General features: G+C 51.0%; 1 protein-coding gene across 1 annotated transcript in view; it reads right to left on the reverse strand.

Moving 5' to 3' along the window:
* Window positions 1–16,167, reverse strand: part of USP7 (ubiquitin specific peptidase 7) — a 64,103-nt gene extending 47,936 nt beyond the window's left edge. The window contains exon 1 of the mRNA XM_027043278.2: window positions 15,992–16,167. Coding sequence (XP_026899079.2) covers window positions 15,992–16,079 — 88 coding nt within the window. The 5' untranslated portion in view covers window positions 16,080–16,167. The remainder of the gene's footprint in view (window positions 1–15,991) is intronic.
* Window positions 16,168–16,543: the final 376 nt, after the last annotated feature.

Genomic DNA, 16,543 nt, shown 5'->3' on the forward strand with positions numbered 1-16,543 from the left:
TCACAAGTTGTTTTTGGCTTAAGCCCTCCCTCGTTGAACGCTCACAAAATCTGTTGTCGATCATAACAGCGTCATCTTGTATACACCTTTAAGTAGGGGGAAAGCTGTTCTGGAGTCCACTCCCCAATCACGGTGCTTCCACATCGCACAAGGGGCGGGGGGCAGGGACACCCACTCCTGCCTGCTCCTGCCCCATGGCATTAGCTCATGCGCACACAGCGGCCACCCAGCCACCCTAGTTACCACCCAACCTTCTTCACCCACTCCGCCGAAAAGTATTAAGACTTTTCATACACAACAAAAAGTCACTGCCCTCTTTGTCTGGATGAGCTTCCTAGAACTCTAAGGACAACCCTGTTCCCAATTAGGTAACAGCAAGGCACAAGGGCATAAAACATGAATGGGATATTTTATGCATTTACACTCAATGTTTTATTTATTTTTTTTAATGTATTTATTTTTGAAATAGGGACAGAGCATGAGTGGGAGAGGGGCAGAGAGAGGGGGAGACACAGAATCCAAAGCAGGCTCCAGACTGTCAGCACACAGCCCAACGTGGGGCTTGAACCCATCAAGCGAGATCATGACCTGAGCAGAAGTCGGATGCTCAACTGACTGAGCCACCCGGGCACCCCCCTTAATGTTTTGGGTTTTTTTTTTTTTTAATCTTTTTAATGTTTATCCTTGAGAGAGAGAGAAACAGAGACAGAGTGTGAGCAGGGGAAGGGCAGAGAGGGAGACAGAGTCTGAAGCAGGCTCCAGGCTCTGAGCTGTCGGCACAGAGTCCGACGCGGGGCTTAAAGTCATGAACCACAAGATCACAACCTGCGCCGAAGTCGGACGCTTAACTGACTGAGCCACCCAGGCGCCCCTACACTCAATGCTTTAAAATGCAGCTGCACAATGAAATGTGTCAACGTTTACGAGACCTGGACAACTCAGTGAATCAATATTTTCCAAATGAGCACCGAATGGCATAGAACAGGTCCATTCAAAGTACAAGACAGAACAGTGAATTTTAATGTAACAGAAAAGCGGTCTGCAGGGTTTCGAACTGGCACAGTGCAGTCAACTTTAAAAAGCTACCAAAGTTGGGTGTGGTACCAAAGAAGTGCTATCTGAACAGGCTGTTAACCTACTGTCCCCTGTATTAACCAGACGCCTCTGTGAGCCTGGCTTTCCTGCTTCTGCCACAATACACTGCAGCAAGTGACAGAAAGCAGAAGCTGAGAGAACAGAGAGCACAGAACCCAGCTGCCTTCTATTAAGCCAGACAATAAGGACATTTGTAAAAATGTAAAAATAATGCCATTCTTCATTAAATTTGGTTTGGGAAAATATTTATTTCCTGTAAAACATACATTATTCGTGTTGCCTCATAATGGTTTGTTATTCTTAAATGAGCAACGAAGACGGGTCATAGGTTTCGTTTCTAATATGGCAAATGATGAGACACAACCCACCTACTTAAAGCTCTTGGGGGTTTTCATCTCTTTAAAAAGCGTAGCAGGATCCTGACAGCAAAAAAAGTTTGAGTCCAAAGACCAGACCCAGTGGGGGATGTGCACTGTGCGGGGCTAGCCAAACTGGAATCACAAGCCCTACTCTGCAGAGCTCCCACCTGGGAGCCACCATGCCCGCAACCTGGAAGGCGGCAGTCAAGGAGCCCACATTCCTTTATGCCTGGGGGTTTCTCGGCCTTCTGGGCCCTTCCGGAACGGCACCTGGAAGCGGTGAGAGGCCCACAGGGGTGTGGTTCCAGCTCAGCCTCACTCACCCTGCTTCCCATTCATCTCCCCTCAGACCCCACACCGATGGACTCCAGCACCAGATCCCTTGTCACCAGACGGTCAGCGGTGCCCACAGTTGTGCATGGTAACATCTAACCAACCCCTCATCTCCGCTGCTGCTCTGACTGAACCCTCAAATGACACCGAGAGCCCCACCCTGCGCCACCCGGTTCATTCATTTAGTAGTGAAGCACATACACAGCCACAGAAAGGTTCCAAGTCCCCTTAAAACATACTGAATAAGGGGCGCCTGGGTGGCTCAGTTAAGTGTCCAAATTCGGCTCAGGTCATGATCTCACGGTCTCTGAGTTAGAGTCCCACGTGGGATTCTGGGTCTCCCTCCTTTTCTGCCCCTCCCCACTCGTATTCTGTCTCTCTCGCTCGCTGGAAAATAACCAAACCCTAAAAGGAAAAAAAATTGTTAACGTATCAAATAAAACCTACTACAGATGACAGAATCATGGGAGCCCGCACATCCTCTTGCTCCAACAGAAATCATGGTGAGGTCCCATTCGATGGGGCACTGGCGCATCTACAACATGAAGAAGCCTTGAAGATGAGATACTCAGTGCAAGAAGCTGGACACAAAAGACCACACACAATGCAGGATCCCGTTTATACCAAAGGCCCGGAAGGGGCAAATCTGAAAAAGAGGAGCCGGACAGCTGCCTAGGCTGTAGGGAGATGGGGAGTGTCCCTAATGAGTACAGGATTTCGTTTCGGAGTAACGAAAATGTTCGAAATTTGGGGGTGCCTGAGTGGCTACATCAGACGGGTGTCCAACTTTGGCTCAGGTCATAAGTTTGTGAGTTCGAGCCCCACACTGGGCTCTGCGATGACAGCTCAGAGCCTGGAGGCTGCTTCAGATTGTGTCTCCTTCTCTCTATGTACCTCCCCTGCGCACAACTCTCTTTCTCTCTCAAAAATAAAAAACATTAAAAAAACTTAACTAGGGGCACCTGGGTGGCTCAATCGGTTAAGCATCTGACTTAGGCTCAGGTCATGATCTCCCGGTTTGTGAGTTCGAGTCGGGCTCTGTGCTGACAGCTTGGAGCCTGGAGCATGCTTCAGATTCTGTGTCTCCCTCTCTCTCTGCCCCTCCCCTGCTACTGCTCTATCTCTCTCAAAAATAAACAAAATTTTTTTCAAATCATGGTGACTAACACGTTTTATCAAAAAGACTTACAAAAGGGCAGGTGCAAATCTAATCATCTATTAACTGTTACCAAAGCAGGTAAAATTAAGAGCAAATATTGTGGCGTGTTCCCATCTGATTGAAACTAAAATACAAAAATGCAGTGCACCTGATTATTTGTACTACGTGGGAGAGAAACTGTGGATGGAGGCACAGCTAATGACCCAGACTCTTCCCTACTCCCCTGATCTCAAAGTCTGATGGGGAGAAAAGGAAAGAAACACCATGCAGCGTGTTAATTATACCACAAAGAACATATCGGGAAATACAAAGATGCCTCTATTTTCACCTACTGGAAGCCTTGCCTCTGGCTCTCACCTCAAATTCCCTGACTCAAACCCTAACCACCCAGCCAGCCCTCCTACCCCACTCTCCACACCACTGCACCAGACCTCACTGCTTCCCCCACAGCCAACATAATCTTTCTCTTCTCCACCTCCAGAGCCTTATCTCCTCACCTCTTGTGGCATTCATCACTTTGTATCCTGCACGAATTCTGTGCTCACGGGACCTATCTACAGCCTGCTGACTTTCCTTAAGCAAAGACATCTTATCACCTCTTCATCTTTGAGAAACCACCCCTATCCCCAGTGACTGAGCAGTGATTCCAAGATTACCAGCAAGTATGCACTATGATGAGCCGGTTTGGGGAACCTTCTTCCTAAGTAATGACAGAAGAAAATGCTCGGTTTCCCATTATTCTAGATGATCCTGTTCAAGGCAGTGCGCACTAGAGAGGCAGAGCTAAAATCCAGTCCACAGGTTGGGTCCAGAGCATCCCTGCCCATCAAATTTCTGTGCTAATGGAGATTTTCCATAGACAGCTGCGCTGTCCAATACCAAAGCCACGACCCACATGTGGTGGCTATGAAGCCCTCGAACGACAGCTCGTGAGACTAAGTGACTGAATGTTTAATTTTACTTAATTTTTATTAGCCTAAATCTACTCAGTCATGAGTGAATACTGGCTACAACACTGGTCAGTGTGAATCTAGAAATCATTCCATCCCTCAGAGCCTTGGTTTCTTCATCGGTAGAGCAGGGGCATGACAGACACTTTCTGCTCTAACGCACAATCATACGACCAAACGGCTTCTGATAACACACCCAAAATGAAAAGAGTACTTCAAGAAAACCAAGAGACCTTCAAATAATTGATCGGACCAGGGTGCCTGAGTGGCTCAGTCTGTTAAGCATCCAATTTCAGCTCAAGTCATGATCTCACGGCTCACCGGTTTGAGCCCTGCATCAGGCCCCCTGATGTCAGCCCAGAGCCTGGTCCCGCTTGGGATTCTGGGTCTCCGTCTCTCTCTGGCCCTTCCCTGATCGGGCTCTGTCTCTCTCTCTCTCTCTCTCAAAAACAAATAAAACATTAAGAAACAATTTTAAACAATGATTGGATCTAACTTCGTCAAAATAGAAATTAGATTTTAAATAAGAGCCTCTGATTTGCAAGTACTGACCCTAAAACTTTTAGACCTGCAGCGCCAGTTCTCCCCTTCCCCATACACACGTCAAGGTAATTAACAACCAAGCGAATTGTCCTGAAGACTTAAAGGGGCAGGGACCGTGCTTTTCACATCACCCCACGGCACTGGAGCAGAGCCAGCCACCAAGAGGACCACCAGCGCCCACCTATGGTTGGTGCGAGCGCACGGCTGTGTCCAAGATGCAAAGACTAGCATCAAGCCATGTTAGGGTTTCTTAAAACTATTCTATAGACGTTGACTGCTGCAATCACTTTCCAAACTAAACATGCTCCCCAAAGCCTACAAATTGTGTGTGTGTCTATTTTTTTTTCTCCCTTCGCATTCCCTGTCAGGGGAAGAGGGCCCCCCCCCCAAAAAATATTCAATATATGCCATAAAAGCAATGCCACACGGCTAGGTGGTGGCTATGAGGCAAGGAGGATGGCCTCTTAGGTCACCCCGTTTCTTTCAGCACCCACCTTGTTAAGGAATCTGGGTCTCTGGGACGCCTGGGTGGCTCAGCCACTGAGTGTCCAACCGGCTCAGGTCACCATCTCACAGTTTGTGAGTTTGAGCCCCACATTGGGCTTGCTGGTGTCAGCGCGGACTCCTCTTCTGATCCCTCTGTCTCCCTCTCTCTGCCCCTCCCCCTCTCTCTGCTGCCACTATCTCAAAAATAAACAAACATTAAAGGGGGGGGCGCCTGGGTGGCTCAATTGGTTGAGCGTCTGACTTCGGCTCAGGTCATGATCTCACAGTTTGTGGGTTCGAGCCCCGCGTCAGGCTCTGTGCTGACAGCTCAGAGCCTGGAGCCTGCTTCGGATTCTGTGTCCCTCTCTCTCTGCCCCTTTCTCGCCCATGCTCTGTCTCTGTCTCAAAAATAAAAAACATTAAAAAAAAATTTTTTTTTTAACTTAACAAAAAAATACGAAACAAAAAAAAAGGAAAAGGAATCTGGGGCTCTGGTACCCAGCTCCACAGAATCAGAAACTCTGAAATGCAGTATGTTTATGTCCTGAGCCCCTGCTAATAAACCTTCTCAACTTTTCATCTCTCCATATACCCAGAGTCCCAAATGGTTTGCTTTAGGGATGATTCATTTCAGCTAGGGATCTCAGTATGTAACAGTTACTGAATACCTGACTCAGTTACTTCAATTCTAATCTCGCAAGGAGGGAGGCACCTGCCCTAAAAGCACATAATATTCTGCTCTGTATCTTCCTGACCCACACATCCACTTGCTGAACTGTACACGTGACCCCAACCACTTCTGGCAGTGAGCTACTTTCTATATTCAAAGCGTGTGGTGAACCACACAAAAACGCTCAACCAGGAAGACCGACTGCAGCACACCATTCAGGGTTGGCGAGGGAAGGAATGCGGGAGAAGGCAGCAAAGGTGTTTCAGCTAAGAAGCAGTAACCACGTCTTTTACGACCACGGGGTCTACTGGGTTTGACGGATCCCCATCGGCTGTGAGGCCAGACTGCACGGGTTCAAATCCCATTACTGACCCTGAGTAACTCGGTGTCTTGTTCTGCTTTGCTATGAAGCAGGAGTGATGATACAGCCATCTTGGAGAGACCGCACATCACGTGGCCCAGAACAGAGTGAGGGGTCCTCAGTGAGGGTGGGCAGCCTCGCACTCATCGGGCTTCACCAAAGCCCCCTACAGGTTCAAGGCCAGCTACAAATATCGGGCACACACCTGCTCCTCACCCACCTCCCCGGATCCGCTATGACTTTCAGATGGCTGCTGGAACTTATTACTATAAACTTACTGGCCTAAACAACACACCCTTATTCTTTGTTCTGGAGATTAAAAGTCTGAACACTGGGCTCCTTGGGCTGCAATCGAGGTGTTAGCAGGGCTGTGTAGCTTCTTCAGGCTCCAAAGGAGAAATCTATTTTTTTCTTCCCTCTTTTTTTCTTAAAGTTTATTCATTTTTCAGAGACAGAGCACGAAGGGGTGAGAGGGGCAGAGAGAGAGGGAGACACAGAATCTGAAGCAGGAGCCAGGCTCCGAGCTGTCAGCAAAGAGCCCGATGCGGGGCTTGAACCCAGGGACTGGGAGATCATGACCTGGGCCGAAGTCAGATGCTTAACCTACTGAGCCACCCAGGTACCCTGAGAAATCTATTTTTTGCCTTTTCCAGCTTCTAGAGACCTCCCCCATTCCTTGGCTCCCCTTTCCATCCTCAGAGCCAACAAGGCCTTCCCACCCCACACCACCCACACGGCAACCTCAGGACCCTTAGGATTACACCAGGCCCACCTGGGCAGCACTGGATACTCTCCGCATTAGGGACACTTACCTCTGCAACGTAAGGCAATACAGTTGCTGGCTCTGGGGATTAGGACAGGGACATCTCTGGGGGCCATTATTCCACCTACCACAGACCCTAAACCACGGACACAGACGCACAGGTCCAGATCCGACCAACCCTGTTGTGCTACTCGACATCTGCCTCCGACCACTCCAGCGCAGTGCCCCGCTTCTCAAAACCGGTCGTGTGCCCCCCCCCCCCCTCAGGAAAGCCTCTGCTGACTCACCCTTCGCAGGGGAGCCAGTCCCGTCCCTACTATGTGGCACGGCCACCTCCTGTCCACCACCCCTTCGGAGCCCTTCATGGAGGCCCTCCCGTGCACATGTCCACCTGGCACCTGAACTCCAGCCCTCCGTAGGCAGGACATGTCTGGTACACAGGAGCCCCGCTAACCAGGCTCTGTGAGAACCACAACAGATCACCTCTGCTGCCGCGAGAATGCAAGCCTCCATTCCTGGTCCCTCTGGAAGCCAGACAAGAAGACAAAGAGGACAGGGCTAAAAACGAGAAGCCCTGCACAGGGTTGGCGAACAGGTGCCCCTCTGTGCACCTAACCACAATGAAGATCGAATGTAGGAACTTTCCAGTGATGTGACTTTCCTGCAACACCCAAGCATGGGCCTGTCACACCGGACCACATTACACCATGCGAGACTTCAGAATTCATTTGTTAACTGCAACCCCAAAGTAGGTATGATCCGCAATCCACTTCTTTGAACAAAAGAGAACTTAGCTCTGAGCTTATAAGATACAGCTGAAACTGTCCACAGAGAAATTCTAGAAAATCACTTTAAAAACCTCCCCCATTCTCGGTGTACCTCTCTAGCACTGAATTCGCAGGAGTATTAGCAAAACAGAGAAACACTGGAGATAAACATCAGCCCCCATGAGCAGCAGAAGCGAGATCAACTGTTACTTTAAGAACTACACATGGAGGCTCTCAATGTGGGGGTTGCGACTTCACACAAAGTCGGGTTTGGTTACCAGAGCGGACCGACCGGCAGTTACCAGTGTAATAGGGTCTCTCTATACTCATGGTCTAGACACACACTTTCAATGAACACAAACGGTTTCTGTAATTTTCTTTCTTAGGATGTATGTTTGTTCTAATCACTGATTTCAACAGTTAGCTGTACATTTGTTGAATTAATAAACTTGGGCTTGTATTTTGTAGGTTTACTTGTATTTCACTTACATCGTTTGTTGGCACTGTATTTCTACAAAATACAGTCTAGAATGTCCACAGTGGACTACAAATTAAAGAAAAAACCTGGTTCTTCACCACAAATAACTGGAGAAGCTAGCTCTATAGGGTTTGCCCAAGAACTATTTTATTCATTTTAACTGAGCTCTCCCAGAACACACTGCAAGTTTCCCAACATTCAATGTGATACCAATGCTTCCAGAAACACCACCAGCCCAAGGATCCAACCAGATCATTTAGGCCAGCACTGGCCACTAACACTTTATGCCGTTGCCAGAAGTACCCTGTACCTGCACTGTCCAACATGGTGGCCACCAGCCACGTGTGGTTATTCATCACTTGAAATGTGGCTAGTAAAAACATTTTTTAATATGGCAAGTCAGTTAAGGAATAGGATTAATTTAAATTTTTTTAATTTTTTAATATTTATTTTTGAGAGAGGCAGAGCACGAGTGGAGGAGGGGCAGAGAGAGAGGGAGACACAGAATCCGAAGCAGGCTCCAGGCTCCACGCTGTCAGTACAGAGTCTGATGGGGGGCTCGAAACCACAAACTTCGAGATCATGACCTGAGGCAAAGTCAGACAGTCAACCAACTGAGCCACCCAGGTGCCCCTAATTTTTTTTAACGTAAACTGTACACCCAACGTGGGGCTAGAACTCATGACCCCCAGATCAAGAGTTGCATGCTCCATCAAATGTACCAACCAGGCGCCCCAATTTTATTTTAAACCTAAAATCGCAGGGCTGGTGGCCACTGTAATGCATTGCACGGGTCCTTATACCCATGTGGCATTTCCTCCTCCCCCCCATATGAAAACAAGTGGATTTCTGGAGAAAGATGGGCCTAAGAAGGAACCTGATCTCAGTCTGTTCTCATCAGAACCGGCAGGAGACCTGGAGTGCTTCGGAGAAATGAGGAATCCTGGCTAGGACAGCACCCCACTCCAGTCCAACCCAGGACAAGCGACCCCTCAGCCACTACCGCTCCCAGTCTCGAGTGGGAGAGTCAGCCCAAAGGCTGGGGCTCACAAAGGGGCCACAGCAACCCACGCCCCCACCGGCTGCTTCTGAGGGCATTCTGCGAGTCAGGCTTTTCCACCCGATTTGTGCATCCTCTTAATCCTTACACACTCAGCATAGAAGAGAGAAAGGCTGAGAATCTTTGGGGACAATTCTTGTAAATGTCCATGATGGAGACAAAACAGCACTATGGACTGAGGAATGTTTTTAACCACTTCACATACAGTTTCTTTGACTGAATAATGTCTCCTCCACGGTGATCTAAACCACCGAATGCAAGAAGCAGGCACTTCAAAATCACCCACCCAACACTAAGAGAAACTAGGCTGCATAACCACACCGACAGTTAAGAACTGTTACACGCACTCGTTTTAAGACAGCCACTGCACAGGGTCAATTAAGAGCCTTGAAACAGAACCTATTCCTGAAAGTCGCATTGATGAAACATACTTCCAACTCCAGGTACGGGGCCCATAAGTCCTTTTATAAGGGACCCCGCAGTGATGGGGTTTGCTCAGCCAACACATTAGAGCCACTGGACAGGGTCTCCCTCGGAATAATCCCCCATCAACTCCTTCTGAAAGTACTATGAATCGGGTGGCAGGAGGGGTGGCCAAGAGAAGTTTTAGTTCCACCCAGACACCTGTGGCTACGCCCTGGAGCGTATCACACTCTACAAGACAGGCCACTCTCGTAAACTCATACCAGAGGCCAGTTTAGCAACTTATTGTGAGAGCAAGGCCTTCCCCAGGTGGATATGCTGAGGGCTGGCACACAATACAAGAGTCCTACCAGTATCAGGATGTCAGGAAAACCAATTTAGTCACTGGCACGGAATCAAAACCGGAGGACCTAGGCTTTGAATATTCTATGCCAGGCAGGAAAATCACACAGAACCGCTGTGGTCACACAAGGGAACCTCCTCCTCCCCAGCTTTCAGACTCTCAATGACCCTCTCCCCCACACCCGACCAAAAAAAAAGGATCGACCGCCACCCTGAGACTCAGACTGACCACTCACGTGGCAAACAGTGGACCAGAGCTCCCTCAGGCAGGTAACCTGTTCTCTTCCAAAGGACACGGGCCCCCCTGGGCATGTGTGTCCACATTAGCAGCGGTGACCTGCGCAGTCTCCACACCTCCAGGCTGGCCTAAGAACTGAGCTGGCAACAAGCAGCACAGGGCCAGGGAGGGCCCACCGGGCAGGGCGAGGAGCACCGTGCTCCCTGTTACCCCCGGAGGCCTTCCAACCCCAGCTCTTGCCACCCCAACAACATGCCGTGCCACCACTTCTCAGGGTGCAGCCCTCGAGCTCTCCCTCCCCCGTCTCCTGCTCGACTCCCACTTAGCCCTGTCGTCCCCATGTTCTGGAAGCATTCAGCTCTTGCCCAGGTCCGTGTATTTCCTGACTCTCTCATTACCCCCATTCCCAGCTTCCAAGTTCTAATTCACCAACCCTCAGAAGTAGGCCTGCTTCTCTTCAAGAGAATTTCAACACGTCTGACTTCTCATTAGCCAAGGCATGTGTTAACTTACTAGAAAAATGGCATAACTGACTTTCCTGCCTACGCGTGACACTTAAAATCCTGCTTCCTCCAACTTTCTTAAGTCCAAGTAAGTTCAGGACAAGTTCACGAAGCAGGTGACATTGAACAGTCAACTCTGTCACGGTACGTGTCAAGAAGTGCCTCGTTACAACTCTCTGTCTCCAGAGTAAGATCCCTTTGCCTTGGAAATCAAACAAAAAGACTCAGGCTACATACTACTCATCCAAAAAACCAGAAGAGTAACAAAACCAAATTTTAAAATACTCAGAAGAAACCATCAGTAATTTATATAGACCCGTCAACACCCTGGTCTGGAAAACAGAAATGAGCTCCTCTTTCCAAAAGGATCAAAAATGCCATCTGAAGCAACTTACGTTAAAAGCAATAAAACTGAATTAGCAGCTATCAAAGCAACATCAGTTTATGGCTTCGGCTTTCTCTTTCACACACCACCTTGCCAGCCAGCCACCTCCTGTTGTACCGTTTAGCCTTAGAATTGCTTTTTCCTGAATGAATATCCCCCACAAGTACATTGAACAACAAAACAACGAAAAAAGAACAGGAGACGGTCACCTTCCACACTAACAACCCAACACTGAGGAAGAGAGGGGTATGCGAGGGACAACCACGGTCTACAGGACTCCAGTGCAAGCCAAACAGCCGTGGCAACCAGAAAGGTTTAGGGAGAAGGTGGCATGGGAACAGGTTTTGAACCACTGTCCTGGGGTATCCATCCTGTGTGCATTCCCAAGAGAAGCCATCGGTGTCTATGCAAGGCCCCAAAGCCGGGGCTGCACCCCAGGAAGCAGACCCCAAAGCACAAAGAAGGCCAAGGCCAATCCTGAGGACTCTGATGGCCTACACGGGACTGTGTGACTCCCCACATACAGCACACCTGCACCACCCTAAAGCAGGGCGGTGAAGGGGCCAAGCGGTCCTGCGGGCAGTCTACTTTCAAAGAGCTGCACGAGCCATGTGAGGTTCGGGAGGGATGGAAGCAGACATCAGCAAGAAGGCTATTGCAAAGTCCCAGCATGAGGCAACAGGGGCCTCATTTAGGGTGGTGGCTGAAACCAAAGGGCTTGGTAACAGGATGTGGGGATCCAGAGAGAAGAATTCAAGGCCAACTCCCGAAGTGTGGAGACTGGGTGACCTGATTCTCAACCTCAAATCATCATTACATGCTCTAAAACTTTTCCCAGAACAGGAATACTCTTTATCACAGGGCTACTGAGCTGAGCACACTTCAGTGCCCGTGTCTCAGCGCCCCAAGTCCACTCGTGTCCTCTGTCATCCACAGATGTTTCTTAAAATATTACACCATTAATCTTAAGTACCTCTTTAGGCATCTCAAGCCCAGAATTCCATAATGCTGCTTAGATTGAGGCTGGTCCTGTTTTCTTCCTAGTCCACACTAGGACATAATCACCGTAGAACATTTCTGCACACCACGGAAAATCACAACCTGCCCTACCTGTGCATGCCATGCTCTGGTCCTAAGTTGATCGCTTCCTCCCGTGCAAGGCTCCACTGTCCCAGGAACCCCATGAATTGAACATCCACACTCCCAGTTCTCTGCACGGTACTTTACAAGAGCTTTGTGCTCTTGTCACACAATTAAATGGCAAAGTCCACACTCAAACTCAGGCCTGGCCCAAAGCCTGTGCTCAAGCCACCATACTGCCGCACCACGAGGAGCTGGAACTCAGTGGCCCCTTTCTCCCTTTCCACGAAGCTGACTGCAAAAAAATAAAAATAAAAATCAAGGAGGAAGGTACTCACTTTCTTCCCATATTTGCTGTTAGCAATCTTTTATTTGTTCCCAGATCATCAAAATCAGCAGCCTGAGAAAATCGAGAGGGTTGATGCCTGTGGGGAGTAACTTCCAATCCTACCAAAACCTGCCAGGCTCAGAGTCAGACATTTCCAGGTTTGGCCTAATTTTTTTCTGCATTTCTTCTGGGTTCTCTAAGTTGACTTTCATCTTGTAACTTCGCAGTTCTTTTACCAACCAAGGCTAACGCGAGAGAAAAATAGGGATTCCCGTGATTTTTGTCTTGTCACAGGGCTATCTGAAAAGGCAACTTGCGTTTTAGACAGAATAAAATGTGCCCAGTTTGGTTTATCTGGGTGCGTGTGTGCAAGGAAACTCCCTTTCACTCCCAAACCTGCCTTAGCACAAGGGTAACTGGAAACTCCACCTCCCCACGAAAATTTGAAAGAAAAAGAAATCCACCAGTGCTGCCTCTTCCCAACCAAAAACACAGAAGTCAATGATCAATTCTTTGCAAACTGCAGATGACTCATTGATTTGCTCCCAGCTTGGTGTCCCAACGGCAGTGGTCTGAGTGTTGTACCGAGGTCAAACAAAACTGTCTGTCCCCAACAGTCTAAGAGATCACACTCTGCAACGGAGATTGCTCACAGGGGCCGAAGAAGCAAGGAACAAACATCAGGGTATTTACATTTGTGCTGGCCCGTCTATGCAGCAGAAGCAAGGGCCTTGGGAAAACTTCCTGTTGACTGGACAGGGCACAGCACTGACCAGATGATCACCGCTCCAAGTACTCAGAGGGCAGAGGCCTGCACAAGTCGCTCCTTCAGCCCCTCGGCCCACACCTCCTCTGAGTTAGACAAGGAATAAACTAAGTGAATTCCTTCCTGGCCAGACCGAAAAACACCACCACCACCGCGTGTGCCTCCCCACTTGAAACGTGTGATCAACTGCTTCGGGACCTAGAGGAGGCATGGGGTCCGACCCCATGAACTGCCGTCCTGTCCCTCGTCTCTTCCCTCTCTGCCCTTCACCCTTTGTAACTTTCGCAATAGCTCAGAACAAGTCATTTTTAAAATAACAAAGCGTGAGCATTGTTACTCTACAGCAGATACGCAAGGACCCAGCAAAGTTCCGTCAAAAGCAAATGCAATCCCAGAGAAGTGGAGTGAGAAGGAGAGCAAACTAACACTGACCTACTGATAGGAAAGAACAACCGACCTAACCAGTCTCCCAAGCTCCTCCAAAACGGCCCTGCCCAGGAGGGGCAGGTAGGATGCTCCTCATTGACAAGGCCTTCCCTTCCTCAAGCTGATCAGAACCCTAACTGCTACCAGCTGCCAGTTCTATTGGACTCAGGGCAGGTTCAAGGCACTAGCATAACCTGGCACGTGAAGCCAAATGGAGTTGATTGTCACTAAATCCCACCCTGCTGGCTTTTTAGTAGGAAGGATTCTTCCCCTCTTCCTGATCCTAAACTACAATATTTAAAGCCAGCACATTTCAGGAGTGGGAAGCTTAATAAAGGCTGATAGGCAGCTTTGTGAACCACACACCTGTGGGTGCTCACAGGGAACTGACAATCCCAAGTCCTACAGAGGCAAGGTATCGGCGGGATAATGAATTTGGGACAGAGGTCCACTCAAAAGAAACAAGTTTTCTTAAGTTTTAGAAATCAGCATTAATAACCGCAACCTTCCCCTCCAATTTTGAGATTCCAGTAAATTCGCAGATTAATGATCTTAGGGGTGACCTTTCCAATACAAACTTTGATATGAAAATAAAACTCCATGAGAAAACGAAGTCATCTTGCAAGCATGGAGTGTGTGGATTTCTTGGAACTGTGGATTTCTGAAAATTCTTCCACTACCCTTCAACACTCTCCAATCTTACAGAAAAGCCCGCAGAACTCGGGGCATGACGATTTCCCCTAAGACAGTTCTGTATCAGAAATAGGTCCTTCAGTGATGTCCACCTTTATTGCTTCTCACTACTATTTTAAAACACTTGGAAAAGTGGTAAAACGACATATAGGGGAAATCAGTAGGCCAGCACTGTTGGATTTTTGTCTTGATGGAGCGCTATTCAAAAAAAAAGGGGGGGAGGGACTGAAAAGCAACCTGTTTGGTTATGTGGCATAAAAGGAATACCCAAAATTGCCTCAGCAACATATTCCTGCAACTAGCTGGTTTAATCACACATGCCAAAAGCTTCGTGAAGCTACTGCCTTCCTGAAGCCAAAGGAAATACATAGCCCGGTCCTTGGCGCGGACTCTGCTCTCCTGTCCCCCACGACTGCCCATTGTTAAGTACCACTGGGAAGTGCTTTCTGCAGGCATTTCCACCACTTTGCCTTTTGCAATCTGGCAAGCCATTTTTTTCAGTGAACATCCAATTACTGGCAGTACGTCATTCACAGGGGAATACCAGTCATGGTTAAGTGTTCCCACCAACCAGGGTGGCAGGCAGTGCCCCACACGTGTAGCCACCCGACAGGACAAATGTGGTCCTTTGCCTCAGCTTCCTGAGCAAGGTTCCATTCATTTATGCAACCCGAGATCGCTGGCTAAAAGCAAACTAAGAACATTCAGTGCCCAGTTCACTTAGCTACCCCCTTTTTTGGCTCCTGCCGTTCTGACCCCTCAAGGCGGGTAAAAAAAGCTGTTTTTCCAGACTACTTTGACTTTGCTCTTTTAAACACTTGGGGCCACGAGAACTAAAAGATGCCTTCCAATGGCCAACTTGGCCCGAAATATGTAAACCAAAGACTCTTGACATCAAACCTTTATAACCAAGACCCCGTATCTGGAAGTACCTGAGGAAACTGCTGCCAGAAGGGCAGAAAATTAAGTTACTTTTGGAGTCAGGATTGATTCGGCTGTAGGTAGCCATGTGCGGCGGGGCTCTCGCGCAGTTGCAAACACACACCTGGCCGGATGCTGACTGCACCGCACACAGTCGGGTAACCAAACTCTCCCCTCCCCGCCCCCCGCCCAAACAGGTAAGTAGAAACAGCGTCCGGCTCAGAACTCGGGGCCAGTCCCAAGGCGGAGAACATGTGCCTTCCTTGCAGGTGTTGCTCCAAAATGAAGCCCAACGCTAGGAATTGCCGTTTTAAAGGGATCCGGGGGAACGCCTCGCAGCCCTGGTGGGCGCTCCAGGGGAGCGCACGCGAGCAGGTGCGGGCGAGCCCCGCGTCCACGGAGGGCGAGCGCTCCCCAAGCTCGCCGGCCGGAACCGGGCCAGGCGAGGCAGATCCCGGAGACGCCCGCCACGGGGCACGGCCCGCCCCCACCCACACCCCACCTCCCCCTTCACCCCCCCCCCCCCCCCGGAGCCTGGCTCCCGACCCGACGGCCGCCAGCAGCCCGGAGCACGCCTGCGTCCCTCGGGCGGCCAGAGCGCCCTCATTCACAAGCCCGGGATCCGGGCGCTTTGTGCCGGAAGGCGCCCCGGACAATGAGCCGGGCAGGGGGCCGCCGGCCGCCCCCAGCGCGCGCGGGCCCGGCATGACGGTGCAGCCTCGCCCGGCCCGGCCCAGGCCCAGGCCCGCGGCCGCCGGGGCCTGCTTAAAGATGGCGAGCCCCTCGCGTGGCTCCCGCGGCTCCCCCCGGCCACAATGGAAGGCGCCCCCCGGCCCCGCCGCGGCCGGTCCGCGGGCCTCACCTTCCATCTCCATGTCCTCGGGCTCGCTCAGCTGCTGCTCGCCCGCTTTCTGCTGCTGCTGCTGCTGCTGCTGCTGCTGGTGGTTCATGTCGGCCGCGGCCTGGGCCTCGCCTGCGGCCGGGAGCCCGGGCTGCGGGCCCGGCGGGCGGGCGGCGGCGGCGGCGAGCCGGGGCGGCGGCGGCGGCGGCGGCGGCGGGGCGGCCTCCTCCTCCTCCTCCCGCGCGTCGTCGGCGGCGGCGGCGGCCCCGGGGCGGCCCGCGGCGGGCGGCGGCGGCGGCGGCGGCGGCGGCAGGGAGACGCGCACGTACTTGCTCGCGATTCGCCCAATCTCGGCGCCGAGGCGGGCGGGCGGCCGGCGGGCCGGGCCGGGCGGCCTCGTCGCTCGCTGCGGCCGCCGCCGCCGCCGCCGCCGCCGCGGGGCCCGCCTCCCGCCGCCGGGGCCGGGGCCGGGGCTGCGGGGCCGCGGGCCGGCCGGGGGCGGAGGGCGGCCGGGCGGGGGCCGCGGAGTCAGCCCCGCCTCGGGCCGGGCGCGGCGGGCGGGAGGCCTGGCCG

The sequence above is a fragment of the Acinonyx jubatus genome, chromosome E3 (assembly GCF_027475565.1).
Source record: "Acinonyx jubatus isolate Ajub_Pintada_27869175 chromosome E3, VMU_Ajub_asm_v1.0, whole genome shotgun sequence".
Lineage (NCBI taxonomy): Eukaryota > Metazoa > Chordata > Mammalia > Carnivora > Felidae > Acinonyx > Acinonyx jubatus.